At 57.1% G+C, this 14,947-nt stretch overlaps 5 protein-coding genes across 5 annotated transcripts; 3 read left to right on the top strand and 2 right to left on the bottom strand.

The window, feature by feature from the left end:
* The first annotated feature begins 36 nt into the window (after positions 1-36).
* On the top strand, positions 37-3,061 carry BZA05DRAFT_470250 (Up-regulated during septation-domain-containing protein). Its single transcript, XM_051487887.1, has 3 exons — positions 37-368; positions 466-2,748; positions 2,809-3,061. Exons 1-3 carry the CDS (start codon positions 228-230, stop codon positions 2,908-2,910), a joined length of 2,526 nt encoding a protein of 841 aa, XP_051344654.1. The 5' UTR covers positions 37-227; the 3' UTR covers positions 2,911-3,061.
* Positions 3,062-4,401, bottom strand: BZA05DRAFT_383221 (uncharacterized protein). The gene has a single exon (XM_051482191.1). It carries the CDS (start codon positions 4,344-4,346, stop codon positions 3,207-3,209), a length of 1,140 nt encoding a protein of 379 aa, XP_051344653.1. The 5' UTR covers positions 4,347-4,401; the 3' UTR covers positions 3,062-3,206.
* Positions 4,402-4,541: 140 nt separating this feature from the next.
* BZA05DRAFT_20537 (putative PP-loop ATPase superfamily protein) lies at positions 4,542-6,406 on the bottom strand. The gene is made up of 2 exons (XM_051479548.1): positions 5,572-6,406; positions 4,542-5,508 (listed from the first exon to the last, which is right to left on the bottom strand). Exons 1-2 carry the CDS (start codon positions 6,146-6,148, stop codon positions 4,736-4,738), a joined length of 1,350 nt encoding a protein of 449 aa, XP_051344652.1. The 5' UTR covers positions 6,149-6,406; the 3' UTR covers positions 4,542-4,735.
* Positions 6,407-6,561: 155 nt separating this feature from the next.
* Positions 6,562-8,445, top strand: BZA05DRAFT_383216 (uncharacterized protein). Its single transcript, XM_051482190.1, has 4 exons — positions 6,562-7,186; positions 7,248-7,480; positions 7,544-7,832; positions 7,888-8,445. The coding sequence occupies exons 1-4, from the start codon at positions 6,677-6,679 to the stop codon at positions 8,233-8,235; spliced, it is 1,380 nt and encodes a 459-aa protein (XP_051344651.1). The 5' UTR covers positions 6,562-6,676; the 3' UTR covers positions 8,236-8,445.
* Positions 8,446-10,549: 2,104 nt separating this feature from the next.
* Positions 10,550-12,618, top strand: BZA05DRAFT_440655 (uncharacterized protein; the record flags this gene model as incomplete). The annotated part of the gene is made up of 7 exons (XM_051486617.1): positions 10,550-10,812; positions 10,917-11,055; positions 11,126-11,789; positions 11,843-11,944; positions 11,997-12,077; positions 12,133-12,318; positions 12,371-12,618. The coding sequence occupies 7 exons, from the start codon at positions 10,550-10,552 to the stop codon at positions 12,616-12,618; spliced, it is 1,683 nt and encodes a 560-aa protein (XP_051344650.1).
* Between the last annotated feature and the right edge of the window lie 2,329 nt (positions 12,619-14,947).

Genomic DNA, 14,947 nt, shown 5'->3' with positions numbered 1-14,947 from the left:
GTGTGTATAACATGTCATACGGGGTTACCGCTGCCGCCCATATCCTTGCAGGTCCCCCACACCATTCCAATGCCTGTAAGTAGGCTGTAGCGCCTCGCCTCGTCCAGTGTGTCGCCCCTGATTCCTCAGATCAACGTGTTCTCGTAAACTCCATTCATGCTCGTCGACGAATTAATTCCAAGATCCTCCACGTCGCCACACTACGAACATCAACTCACGCGTCCGCAATGAACGGCTACCACACAGCAGCGCGTAATAGCTACCCGCCTCAAGAACAGCATTACGATGATCCGGAAGAAAACTCATGGCACGGCGGTGGAGGTGGTGGTGGTGGTGGAGCAGGATATGCGCGGCCGCGATTCAATCCGGTGGGTTTCCGTTTCCGTTTCCCCTTTCCTGTGTTGTGGCGGGAGGCGGGAGGGATGAAGTAAGTCGGTCGAGCTGACGGAGGATGTTCGCACATAGGATGCACCCACGACCTCGCTCGACCCAATGTCGCTGCACCTGCTAGTAGAACAGGCAATCTTCGACAGCACGTCGTTTGCGGTGCTATCGTACGAGGAAGTCGAAGCGCTCAAGAAGGAGTACTCGGAGCTCACGAAGCGCATCGACGTAACGGCGAACAAGCTAGCGCGGGAGTCGAAAGTGCGCGACGCGCTGCTGTCGTTCGCGCGGCTGTCGGCGAAGCGTGGGCAGCCGCGCGAGGACCCGGAGCTGGAGGCCGGGAAGAAGAAGTGCGATGAGCTGGGTGCTGAGCTGGAGAAGTATAAGCAGCGCGCTGCCGAGGTGCGCGAGAGGCTGTTGATGCATTCCGCCGGGATCCTGTGCTTGACGCATAAGGAGGGCACGGCGTCGCAGCGTGCGAGTATGGAGTACACGCTTGCGCACGGTGTGGCGGATCCAACCGCCTTTGACGATCCGCACTTGTACAGGACGGCGGATAAGTTGGACGGTTTTGGGGAGGGGGTGACGAGAGGTTTTCATGGCGCGGAAAGTGCGGGTGCGACGACGAAGAAGCCGGTGGAGGACGAGTTTGTGGTTGAGAGGTTGGAGGACTTCAATATGCGCATCCATGAGCTGCTGCAGTCCACTGGCGGCGGATCTCCGCGGCCGCCGTTGAGGGGACAAGACGGCGAGAATAAGATCCACGAGCAGCTCGCGCTGCTGGACCAAAATATCCAGTACATCCGGGACCATCCACCAGCGGCGCCGGGGGCCAGTCGCGCGGCGGAAGAGTTTGAGCGCACTGAGACCTTGCTGATGACGCTGTGGGACATGATCATGGCGTCGGAGGAAGATGCGCGGGAGCAGAAGATGGATCGGGGGAAAGGATACGAAAGCGACGACGAACGAGAGGCATCCCCGGAATACTCGATCTCAGTATTTTCGTCGAAAGTCCAGAGCATGCTAAATAAACTCAACAACCTCCGTAACGAACGCGATACACTGAAGGACCGTTCACATCAGCAGGACTCCGATATGGATGAGGATATGAAGTTGATGCAGGAGGATCTGAAAAATATGGCAGGCCAGGTTAACCAGCTGTCGATGCTGCTCGAGCAACGCGACGACGCCCTTGTTGCGGCAAATACGAAGATTGAGGCGCTGACGGAAGAGCTGACCGGCTTGCAAACCGCATTGATGGAGTCGGAAACTGTGGCTAAACAGACGTCCGATGAGCTTGAGGAGTCGCGAACCGCGTTCAGTAAGAAGAGCGCCGAATTTATGGATGCAATGCATCAACTAGATATGGAGCGGTCGCAGGACAAGCAGAAAGCGATGCAGGCGAACCAAGGGTTCCAGCAGGAGCACAATGCGTTGGCGATCGCGAACGAGGCGAGGGTGGAAATGGAGAGCCAGCTGGAGGAGCTTGATCGGAAACTGGTCGCACGAGAGGAGGCCATGGTCGAGCTCGAAATCAAGTATCAGGACATCAAAGAGGACCGCGATCTCACCAAGGCCGAACTCGAGGCGCTCACAGCCGAGAACGATGGCAAGCTGACGCAGCTCGACCTTGAGATTGTCGCGCTTAAGGAGGAGGTCCTCCAGGCCACTGCAAAAGCGCAGGAAGCATCTGCGCAGCAGGAAAACGCCCTCCGGCTACAGCTGGAGGAGAAAGCAAACGAGATCAAGCGGATGGACGGGGAGCTCGAAGAGATGTCGCGCAAAGTCGCGGAGCTGTCGACGGAAGTGGTCATGGCGAAAGCCGAGCTCGATATCGCCTACGGCTCGAAATCCGAGCGCGCCGCCGCCACCGCCCAAGCCAGAGCCGCCGCTCTGGCTCTGGAAAAGGCGAACAAGCAGCCGCAAACCATCGACCCAGGCCTTCTCGCCGAGATCGAGAACCTCGAGCGAAAGAACAACGAGCTGATCGACGAGATTGTCAGGCTCAAGAACGAGCGCGCTGAAGGCGCCAATAACGCGCACCTGGAGAAGCGATGTAAGGTGCTGCAGAAGGAGCTCGACGACATGCTCAAGGACTTTGAGAACTTGACCAAGCAAGGGATTGAGGCGGAGAAGGAGAGGTCGAGGCTGGAGTCGACCATCGACTCGTTGAAGGAACGAGTTGACGGGCTCGAGACTGCGGTGGCCGAGGAGAAGATTGGAATCCTCGGGGTGCAGTCAAATGGTCCTCGTTCTGCGGACCCTAGAGCAAGGACTGGTGATAGCACCACGCTCATTGTGCTCAGACAGGAGTTCAAGAAGATGATGCGGGATATGAGGACTGAGCAGGCGAAGGCACTAAAGGTTTGTTTTCTTCCATCTACTCATGATTACCAGGACTATGGCTGACCTTTCTTGTGATAGGCTGAACGTGAGGAACGCAGGGAGCTCGAGGCGCAGATACGGAGTATGAAGAAGGAGCAAATCACAAAGAGGATGACGCCGCCCGTAAACTCGCTGGTGTAATGGTAGTCCGGAGTGCCCCCTTGTTGGGAGTAATATTGCATTATGATAGTAATCGGAGTTTGGGCTGCTTTTTTCCCCTGCTTTTGTCATAGATATCATATTCCCCTTGTCGTTTGGAGCATCGCATCGCAGGATTGATTTGGATAAAATGTACTGGTTTTATCAATGCCTGTATTCATTAATGTGTCTATGTAATATTATCCTATCGATCAATCACTCGCAGCCAGTACCGTATTCTAGTTAACTCAATTAGAACCACGAAGGAAAGTCCACCCACGCACCCACACATCAACTGATTATTTCGCCTCCTCCAACCTAGCCTTCCAGACAACCCTCAGCTCTTCCATCTGCCTCCACACGTCCCTCCCCAGCTCCTCCCACTCCTCACCACTCTCACCCTCCACATCCGTAACCCGAAGCACGCCCTTCCCCGCGCGATCACTGCCACTCCCCCACTTCTTCCGCTGCGCCTCCGTCTCCACCAGCTCCTCATCGCGCGCCAGCGCCAGGTGCACCGGCGCATTCGCCCCAGTGTCTGTAGAGATCGTATGCCACGGGCTCCCGATCCAGCGCGCGATATAGAACGCCAGTGTCATGCAGTAGAACAGGACTACGTGGAGGTCGACCATAGCGGTAGCACAGATGCCAGGGTGGGAGAGGAACATTTTCGGCCTCCTCTCACCCTTCTCCTTCTCCTGCTCCTGCTCGCTCGCAGAGAAATAGGAGTCGGCCCACGCCTTCGTGGCCGGCAGCGAGCTGGTCAGCGCGATCACGTCCGTGAGCCGCTTCGACGCCTCGTACGAATGTGTCGCCTTGCGGCCCTCGAGGTCGTCTTTGTCAAAGACCCGCGCGTACGCCTCCAGGCTCGACACCCAGATTATGCGGCCGCGGCCTTGGCGCAGCAGTGGCATCAACTCGTGCGCCAGGTAGTAGTGCCCGAAGACGTTGGCGCAGAAGACCTCGCCAATGTCGCCGCCGCCCACCGCGGGCTGGGGAACGGTGCGCCCCACCGCTTGGATCTTGAACACCGGGTGCGTCACCGCCTCGACCCAGTTTTTGGCGAGCGAGATGAAGCAGCCGAGCCAGTCTATGCCGGTGAAGGCGCCCATGCCCGCGTTGAAGATGGCGGCATCGAGGTGCGGGAAGCTGTGGATGAGGTGTTTGGAGAGGGCGGCGACGGAGGGGAGCGAGGTCAGGTCGACTTGCGCGGTCGAGAAGCGGATGCGGAGCGTGGCGGAGTGTCCGGACCGGTCGAGCGCGGCGAGGTGGTCGATCAGCAGGGAGAGCGTGGTGGTGCTTTTGCGAGAGGAGCGCGTGGTGAAGATTATCGTGAGCGTCTCGTGCGTAGGGTACGTCGCGAGGAAGTCGGTGCAGAGACGTTTGGCAATTGAGAGGCCGAGGCCGCTGTGAAGGTCAGCATACTGGCGAGATAGCATACAGAAGCTCCGGCAGGAGAGGGTGTACGTACCTGTTTGCCCCTGTCACAAGGATGTAGAAATCAGTATTTACTGTAGACATTACGTGTATTCCGGCGGCGTGGTGAGTTTATGAACAGGTAGGAGAACGGATGAATGACTGTTTGCGAGAAGGGATGGCTGGATGCGATATATGCTGTTGCGCTGTGTGGTAGAGGTGTTGTGCGATTGAGTTGAAAGCTTCACCCATGGGGCACTTTCGCTAGGATTCAGGGATGATGCCAGGTTCGGGTATCTAGCCAAGCCCAGTATAAACCCTCAATGCTGCAGATTCCGCAGCTTCTGGCAAGGCGATAGGTATGAATAATATATTATTCCTTACTGTGAAACACCGGTACCTACTGATATCCTCATGAGGCATCAACCTCCACTAGTGACCTCCTGAGATCCAATGCCTCCATCTTGCGACGTACACTCGAACTCGCGTCTTCATCCTCGTCGTCCAGCTCCACCTCAATCTTCGGCCTGTTCTTGTTCAGATCGTCCAGAATCACACAGGCCTTACATAGCTCCTGCGAGCTCATGTAGCCGCACTTCAGGCATGACCCCAGCTGTTGCTTCTTGAACTTCGACAGCTGCTCCTTCTTCTCTTTACCTTTGCCACCCTTCTTGTTAGTCGGTGGCGGTAATGTGATCTCCGTCTCCCGGTGCTCCGCCCTCTCGGTTTCCGTAAGCTGCCTCTCAAACTGCGACATTTCGCCGCCCAGCGACGGATCCCCCGTAGTCCCTTTCGTACACCCCCCCTCCTCCGCCTCGGCCTCAGCCTGCCTATCCGCCGCGACATCAATGGTAGTTTTCCTTTTCGCCTCACCGGCGCATGCGGATCCGCGGATCTCCTCCGGCACCATCTCGGCGAACGCCTCGCCAGAGCGGACAATATCCAAGATTGCCGAGGGCCGCACGCGCTCCAGACTCTTGATCAAGCTGCGCGCGCTGCCGCGGAACGCCTCCGGCGAGTAGATGCACTCCGTCGAGAAGTAGTCGAGCTTGCGGTGGTGCGCGTACAGCACGATCTCCTTCTCGTACGCGTATTTTAATGGCTTGCTGCGCGAGATGGGCGACGAGGCGCTTGAGGTCACGATGCAGGTGCACCGGTGGAGCCGCGGGAGGTCGCCGCGGAGGACTGGGAGTAAGGTTTAGTTAATGCCACCCACCCCGCACGGGGGTGGAAGGGATGGGGGCTTACGGTTCATGAGCACGGTCTCCGCCATGTCGTCGGCGTTGTGCCCCGTGACAACGTGGCTCACGCCCAGCATCGCCGCTCCACGGTCCAGTGCCTGCCGTCGGAACACTCCACACACGGTGCAATTCCCCTTCTTTCCGATCTGCTCGACGACCTGGTCCATAGTCCAACCATACAGCTCCCTGTAGCCGACAATACACAGCTCCATTCCATACTGTTGCGCATTCCTCTTGACAGTCTCGAGGGAATCATCGCGGTAACCTTTAATGCCCTCATCGATGGACAACAGCACGAACTCGACGCCGTAGTCATAGCGCTCATTGAGGGTCTTCAGCACGGCGGCCAGCACGGTCGAGTCCTTCCCGCCCGAAGCGCCGATCGCAACTTTTTGGCCCCGGTGGAACAGCCGGTTCGCCACTATTGTCTGGTGCGTTTCGAGCTCGAAGACGCCGATGAAACAGGAGATGCACAGTCGCTCGTACGTCTTGGCCCGCTGGATCTTGGCCCGCTCAACGTTGCAGTGCGCGCAGAGCCGTGTCGTCGCCGCAGGGCGCCGCGTGTCTGCTGTAGGGGTCGGCATTTGGGGGGAGGTGGGGTAGGGCGCTGGTGTTGGGCGGCGAGATGAAGATGATAAGGTGCCGGGTAACTAGATAATGCACGGGCTGAGTTAAGCACTGGCCGGTCGCCGGGCCGTGGCCCGGATGGTGCGCTCGGACTCGGTCCGATCAACCCAAGGCAGAGCCCGAGAATGGAGGTAGGGCACTTCCAGTAGTTAGGACGAAGAGCTCCGCTTGAAACACATGCTACGTTATGCGTATTGTAGGCGGAAATGATGCCGAAGCCGTTTACTAGGTACTGCATGTCACCGAGCACCACTTATCACCCGGGGCTATCTGCAATATGTACTAGGTAGAAAATCCACCTTCCATACCTACCTCGGGGAGGCGTTAAAACTCAAGAGCGCGATCAGCACGGAAACGGCGATATTTACGTGCGTCTGCAAGACTGCAACTCAGTTTTAGCCTGTGGCATCGCTAAATACAGCCTCTGATTGTTACACCGCCATGTGTTGTGCGTCCTTGAATGCGCATCTCGTCTCCGTGACGTCATGTGTTTGTGGGTGACAGCTGGAGCTCATCATAACCACATCTTCACCCACGAAAAACTTCCACAAACAATTCCTGCCCATCCCATCCCATCCAACGCTACGAGACAAGAAATGCTTCGGTCAATATCCCTCCGCCCGATCGCCAAAGCCCTCCCGCACGCGAGGCCGCTGCTGCAGCTCAATGCCGGCTCCAGCTCCAGCGCCAGCTCCGTCCGTTGCCTCTCCAACCTGGTCCGGCCAGCAGCAGCTCCGCAATTGACCCGTCCTCGTCCTACTCCTCACCGTGTCCAGAGTGCACTCTTCAGGCCCCTAGGTGTCCGACTGTATGCGGCGGCGCTGAAAGGCGACCAGCTGAAGAAGGAGCAGGAGCGGCACCGCCAGGAAAAGCTGAAAGCGCATCCGGAAGCTGTGTCGAGTACCAGCTCCGTGAGGCAAGTGTTTGAGCCCGGTAATCCCAGTGTTAAGAAAGACGACGAGGCGGATATGCTGCATGGGATCAAGTCGGATCTGGTATGTTCCACCACGAATCGGTTGGATTGATGGAGGAATGGTAACAGGTGTGTCCGGGCAGGCAACGGTTAGGGAGACATTTGCTCTGCATGAGGTGCCAAAGGAGGTGTTCTGGTTCGGCATGGGAGGCTTGGCCCCGTACGTCGTCACCAGTGCCAGTACCTTGTTCCTGGCATGGGACATGAACCATGCGTCGGAGACGGGCATGGGCATCTTTGTCAGTAAAGACACGGCCTCGCATCTCCTCGAGATCCTGGAGCCAACACAGATTGGACTTGGGGCTATCATCCTCAGGTGCGTCTCGTTTCCGTATCTAAGTACTCAAGCCGTTGAAAAATCAGCTGATTCGTGCGTCAGTTTCCTCGGTGCTGTCCATTGGGGCCTGGAGATGGCCAAATACGGAGGATCCCACCCTTACCGCCGCTACACTATCGGCATCCTGGCTCCCGCCCTGGCGTGGCCGACCATCTTGCTGCCGCTCGACTATGCGCTGCTCACCCAGTTCGTGGGTTTCGTGGGTATGTACTTTGCCGACTCGCAGGCTACAACTATGGGCTGGGCTCCGCGGTGGTACACCACCTACCGGTTCATCCTGACCTTCGTCGTCGGTGCGTGCATCATCATGACTTTGGTTGGCCGTGGTCAGGTGAGAACCCCCGCTCCGGCAGCACATGTCATCCTCACGCTGATCCGTGGCACAGATCGGAGATGCCGTTGAACCCACCCGCGGTGCCCGCCAACACCTGGCCGACATCCGCCTGAAGCAGAGGGAGAACGTGCAGAGGGAGGAGGACGAGCGGATCGCTCGTATGGCGGCGGAAGACAGAAAGGTCAAGGAGAACAAACAGAAGAAGTCGGATGATGAGCCGACCGATCCTGGCAAGAAGGCGGCGGGAGATCAGCCCGGGAAGCAGGGAATGCATCATGACGACAACCAAGACACCAGTGCGACGACGCAGCCGGGACAACCCACCGATCCTACGCCGGAGAAGAAGGGCGAGCAGAAGCCCCGAGAGGAGAGGAAGGCGCCCACTGGAATGAGGGGCTAGGAGGGAGAAGGCATGGAGGTGAAGGGAATCTTTTTAGCTGCAATGCCATGTGATGAGGATTTCCTTTGAGTTTCTCGGCTTTTTGTTTTCTCGGTTTTTTGTTTCTTGTGTCTACTTACATAATCATCTACTGCTTCTAAATATGAGAACTGGGCGTACTCAAGTCTCAACCATGCCGACTCGACTCCGGAATTGGGATCCTTCCTCCCACCGGCTATTGGGGATTGCTGGGATTCGGCATGACACGATGCCGGGTTTATAGGTAGGGATTCGGTTTAGCAATTTGTGTGTGGAGTCAGGCCACGAAACCGAAGCTGCGGAACGTGTGGCCGAACAGGCTATCGATCGACCGCGAGGGGTACGTGTATCTGTGCGAATCCTACAGGCATCTCGGCCGTCTAGACTGCCGGCGGCTTGGCTCAGGCGTGCTGATCCCGACCGACACGGCGAGAGGCCAGCACTAGAGTGTCTCTGCTGCCAGCTAGCGGGCTGATCGGCATGGCGGCCTTTCGAGGATCTCCCGGCGCCCATGGTTGCCTCTCTTCTTTCATTTCGACGTCGTCGTTACCGGCGGTGATCCTTGACATCATCGGCGGAGCAAGATGTTATGTACCCAGCAGCCCAGTCATCGGTCATCGGCCACGGTCGCATCTGACAGAATTTCCCCGCCCTTCGATCGAGCAGCCAGCCAGCCAGCCAAGCCAAGCCCCGCGTCTTCGATGGGGATCGTCGCACCGTGAGATGGATGGATAAGTATAGTACCGGTATGCACCTGCCTTCCACTATATCCCTATATCCACCATCAATGCGGTGCATCCGTGCTCACCGGATCAACCCTCTATCTCCCGTGACTCGGCGCTACCCTCTGCCGCTCTCTCCGGCGGACGGAGCACTCGCCTCCGTTGCACGTGACGGGGCACGTCTCTTGGCCACTGCGATGCCCTCCGACTGCAGCGACCGGAGCAGATGCCGTGCCCACAGACCACCCCCTCTCTCCGCAAAGACTTTCGCAGCAATATCGGCGGGTCCTAGGCTGCGCGAATTGGACGCGTCCAGAACATGCGCATGCTGCTTTTGCTGCATCTGCTGCATGCGTGTCGACCCGCGGGATTCGACGGTTCCCCTATCTTCCCTCCGGAGTCACTCGGCGGTAGGTTTTGCGAAGTGCAGGCAAGTTATTCCGGGTTGCGGGGTAGTGCCGCCCGATAGCGCCATGTCTTCCAGGAACCGAAGCAAAACTAAACTACCGCCCTTGGTTCGTTCGGTGGGAGAGTGTGCACCTAACGCACCCCCCAGGCCGCAGGTTATTCCGACGACGACAGAAAAGCAGCTAGGCAAGTACGAAGGAAGGTTGGCAAGCAGGCACGACCGACATGACACGAAGCAACCCCGACACGAAGCCAACCACTCTACTCTGCTCTGCTCTCTACTCTACCGCTCTACTCTACTCTACTCTACTCTCTACTCTACCGCTCTACTCTAAGAATACCGTAGCAATCCAGTCTCTATACTGCCCCTTCCAGTAATCATTTCTCGTCGTCTTCTTCTTCTCCCCCAGTCTCCATTCGCCCCGAATCCACTCCTTCCACCCCCACTGTCGTATGCATGCACTTGAGAAGGAAGGTGAGTACCTATCAAACATTCCTCTCCCTTCGCCCTCCCCTCCCCATTCTCCCCTCCCCCCTTGCCCCCCTCCCCCCCCCTCCCACTCCTCCCTGCCCCCCATCTCACTTTCTCTTTCTGCATCTCACCCACTCTCCGCATCTTCCTCTCTCCCTGCCCCTTCCCTGCCCCTTCCCTGCCCCTTCCCTGCCACCCCCGACGCCCCGCCTCGCAGAAAACGGAGACCCCAGTCTGACAGAACCGAGCAACCGGGTAGATACGTTTTCTTCTGCACCTCTGGGTTAATGGATATTCACGTGTAACAAACAACCTGCAGCTGGCTCTCTTGCCCCCCAACCCAGCCAGAGCACACAATTCTCACTCACGCGCACCCCCATCCGGTTCTCCTCCAACCCCCCTCTCTCTGTGTCACCCCCCCTACCCCCGGGCTCCCCGGAGATCCCGTTTCCCCAGTCAAAAAGGCGACGACCTCCGGGTCGAGCCTTTCCTCTCCTCCTCTTCCACCATTCCTCTCCAACGATCTTTGAGCAGAGCGGTCGTCGTTGTCGTTCCGGGCCCTCCGAATCCAACCTCTGCTGCCCGCTCTACTCGCTTCTTCTCCACCTCCACCGCGCTGCCAATAAAGCCCTCGCTCCTCACTTGTCCTCTGCCACCTCTCTCATCTCTGCCACGATTCCTGCCCAATCTCTCGATGGGTTCCTCACTCTCCAAGTCGCCCAAGTCGGCAACATCCTCCTCCGGCAGCAGGGTGCCCAACCACGCCCGCCGTGCGTCCTCGAAAGTAGCCCCACCCGCTGCCGCCGCACCGCCGCCAGTCGTAGAGAAGAAGCGTGGAGTCTTCACCGCCGCCATCGATCAGGGCACTACGTCCTCGCGATTTCTGATATTCGATGGCTCGGGAACTCCTACGGCTAGCCACCAGGTTGAGTTTGAACAGTTGTATCCGCACTCGGGGTAATTGCCACCGAACTCTATTTCTGCGTCCTTCCTATTTGCCTTTGTGGGGGACGTCCGGGGGTGTAAATTGTAAACGAACCTAGCCTAACTGAAATACCTAGCTGGATCGAACACGATCCGTACGAGCTGCTGAGGAGCGTCAACGTATGCATCGACCGTGCGGCAAAGCAGTTTCAAGAGCAAGGATACGTGCTCGAGGATATCAAAGCGATTGGTATCACCAACCAGCGGGAAACAACGGTATGTCATTCCGAGATCGCTGGAGCGCTCGCGGGACCGCGGCTGACGTGAAAACTTTTGTGGGATACAGATCGTCTGGGACACCCTCACTGGAAAGCCACTACACAATGCCATCGTCTGGCCGGATACCCGCACGTCAAGGCTCGTCCACGAGCTCCGGAAGAAAGAGGGTGCGGATAAACTTCCGGAACTATGCGGGCTGCCGCTGTCCACGTACCCCTCGTCGGTGAAGCTGCTGTGGATGATCCGTCATGTCCCCGCGGTGGCAGCTGCGCTGAAGGCTGGTCGTTTGTCGTTCGGTACCGTCGACACGTGGCTGCTCTACAACCTCACCGGTGGCCTCGGGAAGGGGTGCTTCGTCACCGACCCGTCCAATGCCTCGCGCACCATGTTCTGCAACATCCGGACACTGGAGTACGACGACTTCCTCCTGGACTGGTTCGGCGTCAAGGGTGTCAACCTGCCGAAGATCGTTCCCAGCTCGGATCCCGAGGCGTACGGAGTGCTGGCGGACGGCGCGTTGAAGGGTGTCCGGATCGCCGGGTGTCTGGGCGACCAGAGTGCGGCGCTAGTGGGCCAGTGCGCCTTCACCCCCGGTATGGCAAAGAATACCTACGGAACCGGTTGCTTCTTACTCTACAATACCGGATACGACCCGGTGATTTCCAAGAACGGGCTCTTGACGACTGTGGGGTACGCGTTCAAGGGGCACAAGCCGGTTTATGCGCTGGAAGGTATGTTCTCCATCCCCGTTATCGCTAGGAACGCAGAAACTGATGAGGCGCAGGATCTATCGCCGTCGCCGGATCCGCAGTCAAATTCTTGAGGGATAACTTGGGCATGATCAAGCACTCGCATGAGATCGGCGAGCTCGCATCCAAAGTACCAGGTACATCACTCGGTCCTCATTCGACTGGGATATCCACTGACACCCCGTGCAGACAGTGGAGGTGTTGTGTTTGTCACCGCGTTCTCGGGATTGTTCGCGCCGTACTGGATCGACGATGCGCTGGGCACCATCTGTAAGTTTAGATCACAGTAGTGCTGGGCGAGTGTCAGAACTGACCGTATGGATAGTCGGCATGACCCAATACACCACCAAGGAGCACATCGCGCGGTCAACCATTGAGGCCACTTGCTTTCAGACGAGGGCCATCCTGGATGCGATGGAGCGGGACAGCGGTACCGCCTTGCACGCGCTCGCTGTGGATGGAGGGATGAGCAACTCGGACGTGTGCATGCAGATACAAGCCGACATATTAGGTACAACTTTCCGCACCCGCTTCTTCCCATCGAAAACTAACGCGTTTTATAGGTCTGGAGATCGATCGGCCACAGATGCGGGAGACCACTGCCCTCGGCGCCGCCATCGCGGCCGGATTTGCGGTTGGCGTGTGGGAGGAGTTTAGCGAATTGAAGGGCATCAATCGCGATGACCGGACCACGTTCGTGCCAAAGACCGACGACGCCACACGGGACAAGCTATTCGCCAACTGGGAGAAGGCCGTGGACCGCAGCAAAGGCTGGCTCGACAACGATCGCGTCGACGACGATGAGGAATAGCCTTCCGACATCGAATACCTACTGCACCTTGTGGACTGACTTGACGACTACAACTACAACTGCCCTTTCTGTACATGATTCCATTATATCCCGTTTTCTTTTTCCTTTTCGATTCTCTTTCCTTTTCGCGTTATTTCCCTACATACTAAAGTAGTCATTGCCTTCTTCTTCTTCTGCAGCGCACGCTTTATAAAGCTGACGGACTCGGGGAACCATCGTTTCAAAGGCGTTTCCTTTCCATGTTTCTTGTGTTTTCCGGGTGAAGATTGCGGGGAGTTTTACCGTTTGTTTGTAAGATTTGTTACGTGTTTTTTGTTTTTGTTTTGTCAAGTTTTTTTTTCCGGGGGTGTTGGAGAGTTTGTGGTGCTTTGGTTGGTTGTTGGGCCTTTGGTTGGGGGGTGTTTGAGGTATTTACACACTGTTTTATACTTCTTTTGCTGGATGTATGCTTTTTTCTTTCATGTTGTTCGTTTAGCCGTGTATGAGGGGGGGGGGATTGTCATCGATGATGTCGATGATCATGGGCATGAAGAATGGCTGGGCATGGCATGACTGTGAGATGGGGAATAGATAGGAGCATTGGGAGGTGGTGGGAGGTGGTGGGACTAGATGTGTACGGTAGGTATACCTAGATCTGGAGAAAATGGAGCGAGAGTGGAGGTGAATCTATGGAGCTATACATCTGCCCGTTCTAAATGTACCGTGCGATTAAACAAGGGGCCTTGAGACTTCAATAGGTAGTCGTTCGTTGGACACGTCGGCCCCGGAACTAGGCAGTGGAGTACGGACTGCAAATCGCGGAATTTACAGCTAGCGATCACAGCCGAGTGATCGCCTATGGTGGGCATGGGCGGATTCATTCTTGCGGTGGAAGATTTGGAGATACGACGACACGGTGACGGTATTTGGATGTTTTCCTTCACTGATAATTATCTGGGTAACGTGAGGAGATAACTGCGAGCCTGATCATGACACCGTCTAGAGGTATGTTCATGCGCTTAATCACTGCTGATGAATCTCAGCGAGAACGGAGGGGAACTAAGCCCCGGCTTCATTCCTACCCCTCTTGGAATGTCGAATCGCAATTGTTACAACTGCGGTCGTCTCGGGCACCTGGCTCGCCAGTGCACCGCCTCCCCTCCACCGCCCTCAGAGCCAATGGAGGAAGAGGATCGTTCCGTCCTTGCTTACGACGACTTCGCGTCGCCGATCATTGACGAAATTCACCACCTGTACGAAGACCTTCAGGGGATTTTCCTTCACGAGCTTGGGCTCGTTAGGACTGTTGTCGAAGAGTCAGTAGGAAACATTAAAGAACTCGTATCAGCGGTACGAGAGACTTGACAGGAGATAAGGGACCTCAAAGCCCTTATGGAGACGATGAGTGAGAAGATCGACAAGCTCACTGAGGAGAACCGAGTGCTCCGGGAGCAAACGCCAGTGCAAGCTACACATCCGCTGCCGCCCCCATCATCGACACCACCTCGGCGGCCGAAACGGAAACGGACGGGGCCGCCCACCCCGCACCAACCGGAGAAGCTGGCGGGAGCCAAACCCCTCACCCCGACGCCTGAGCAATCTGAGCATAGGGGGGATTGGAGTCCGACTCCACACGACCTGAACCACCAGCATCTGCCGTGTCCGCAGCGCCTCCTCCTCGTGACACTGAGACGGATGAGGAATGGAAGAAGGTTGAGAGGAAGAGGAAAGGGAAAGCGGAGAAGAGAGGGACGAGATTTGGAAGAGAGGGAAGCGTCCCGTCGTGGGCTGATATTGCTCGCGGCAGGGGCGGCGTACATGTGACCGTCATCATCGGCGGGAACAAGAACGCCAGGCCGGAAAAGGCACGCAAACCCCACAAAAAGGATTTGGAAAACCTTCAAACGAAGGGACAGAGGGCAGGTGGGAAGAGCGGGCGAGTCAGCCCGTAGGGGAGAGAGGAGAGGTGGGAAGGGGCAGGCGGGCATGCAGGCCCATTTCAGTCTTTACCGTGTATCTACTTTTTTCGGGACAGACTGGAGCGGGGGCAGGGAAAGCCACATCGGGCTGCTCAATGCAAGTCGGGTTGGACAGTGGCGTGGAAACGGGGGGGGGGTGAACGGGGCGATATTGCCATGATCTACATAGGTCGCATGCAATTACTGAATAAACAAAAAAAAATCATCCGTTCACAGCGTTTACACCGCCGTCCACAACGTCCACAGCGAACCATGCGTCTCGACTCTCGACTCTCGACACAAAGCAAAGCCACTTCGACGCAAAGCCACAGCGACACACCGACACAGTAACAAACACCCTCCCCCCCCCCCCACCTGCTCAGTGAAGACAA

This window comes from Tricharina praecox, assembly GCF_024521635.1.
Source record: "Tricharina praecox strain CBS 144465 chromosome Unknown BZA05scaffold_1, whole genome shotgun sequence".
NCBI lineage: Eukaryota > Fungi > Ascomycota > Pezizomycetes > Pezizales > Pyronemataceae > Tricharina > Tricharina praecox.
Note: the sequence above shows the minus strand (reverse complement) of the source record. Positions and strands in the feature narration are given on the sequence as shown.

Excerpts from the sequence above, each read along its gene's own strand:
- BZA05DRAFT_470250 (XM_051487887.1), top strand. The coding sequence starts at position 228 with ATGAACGGCTACCACACAGCAGCGCGTAATAGCTACCCGCCTCAAGAA. Across the intron at positions 369-465 it reads CGCGGCCGCGATTCAATCCG|GATGCACCCACGACCTCGCT; the intron begins GTGGGTTTCCGT and ends GTTCGCACATAG. Across the intron at positions 2,749-2,808 it reads AGCAGGCGAAGGCACTAAAG|GCTGAACGTGAGGAACGCAG; the intron begins GTTTGTTTTCTT and ends TTCTTGTGATAG.
- BZA05DRAFT_383221 (XM_051482191.1), bottom strand. The coding sequence starts at position 4,346 with ATGCTATCTCGCCAGTATGCTGACCTTCACAGCGGCCTCGGCCTCTCA.
- BZA05DRAFT_20537 (XM_051479548.1), bottom strand. The coding sequence starts at position 6,148 with ATGCCGACCCCTACAGCAGACACGCGGCGCCCTGCGGCGACGACACGG. Across the intron at positions 5,509-5,571 it reads GGAGACCGTGCTCATGAACC|TCCTCCGCGGCGACCTCCCG; the intron begins GTAAGCCCCCAT and ends CCTTACTCCCAG.
- BZA05DRAFT_383216 (XM_051482190.1), top strand. The coding sequence starts at position 6,677 with ATGTGTTTGTGGGTGACAGCTGGAGCTCATCATAACCACATCTTCACC. Across the intron at positions 7,187-7,247 it reads ATGGGATCAAGTCGGATCTG|GCAACGGTTAGGGAGACATT; the intron begins GTATGTTCCACC and ends GTGTCCGGGCAG. Across the intron at positions 7,833-7,887 it reads CTTTGGTTGGCCGTGGTCAG|ATCGGAGATGCCGTTGAACC; the intron begins GTGAGAACCCCC and ends TCCGTGGCACAG.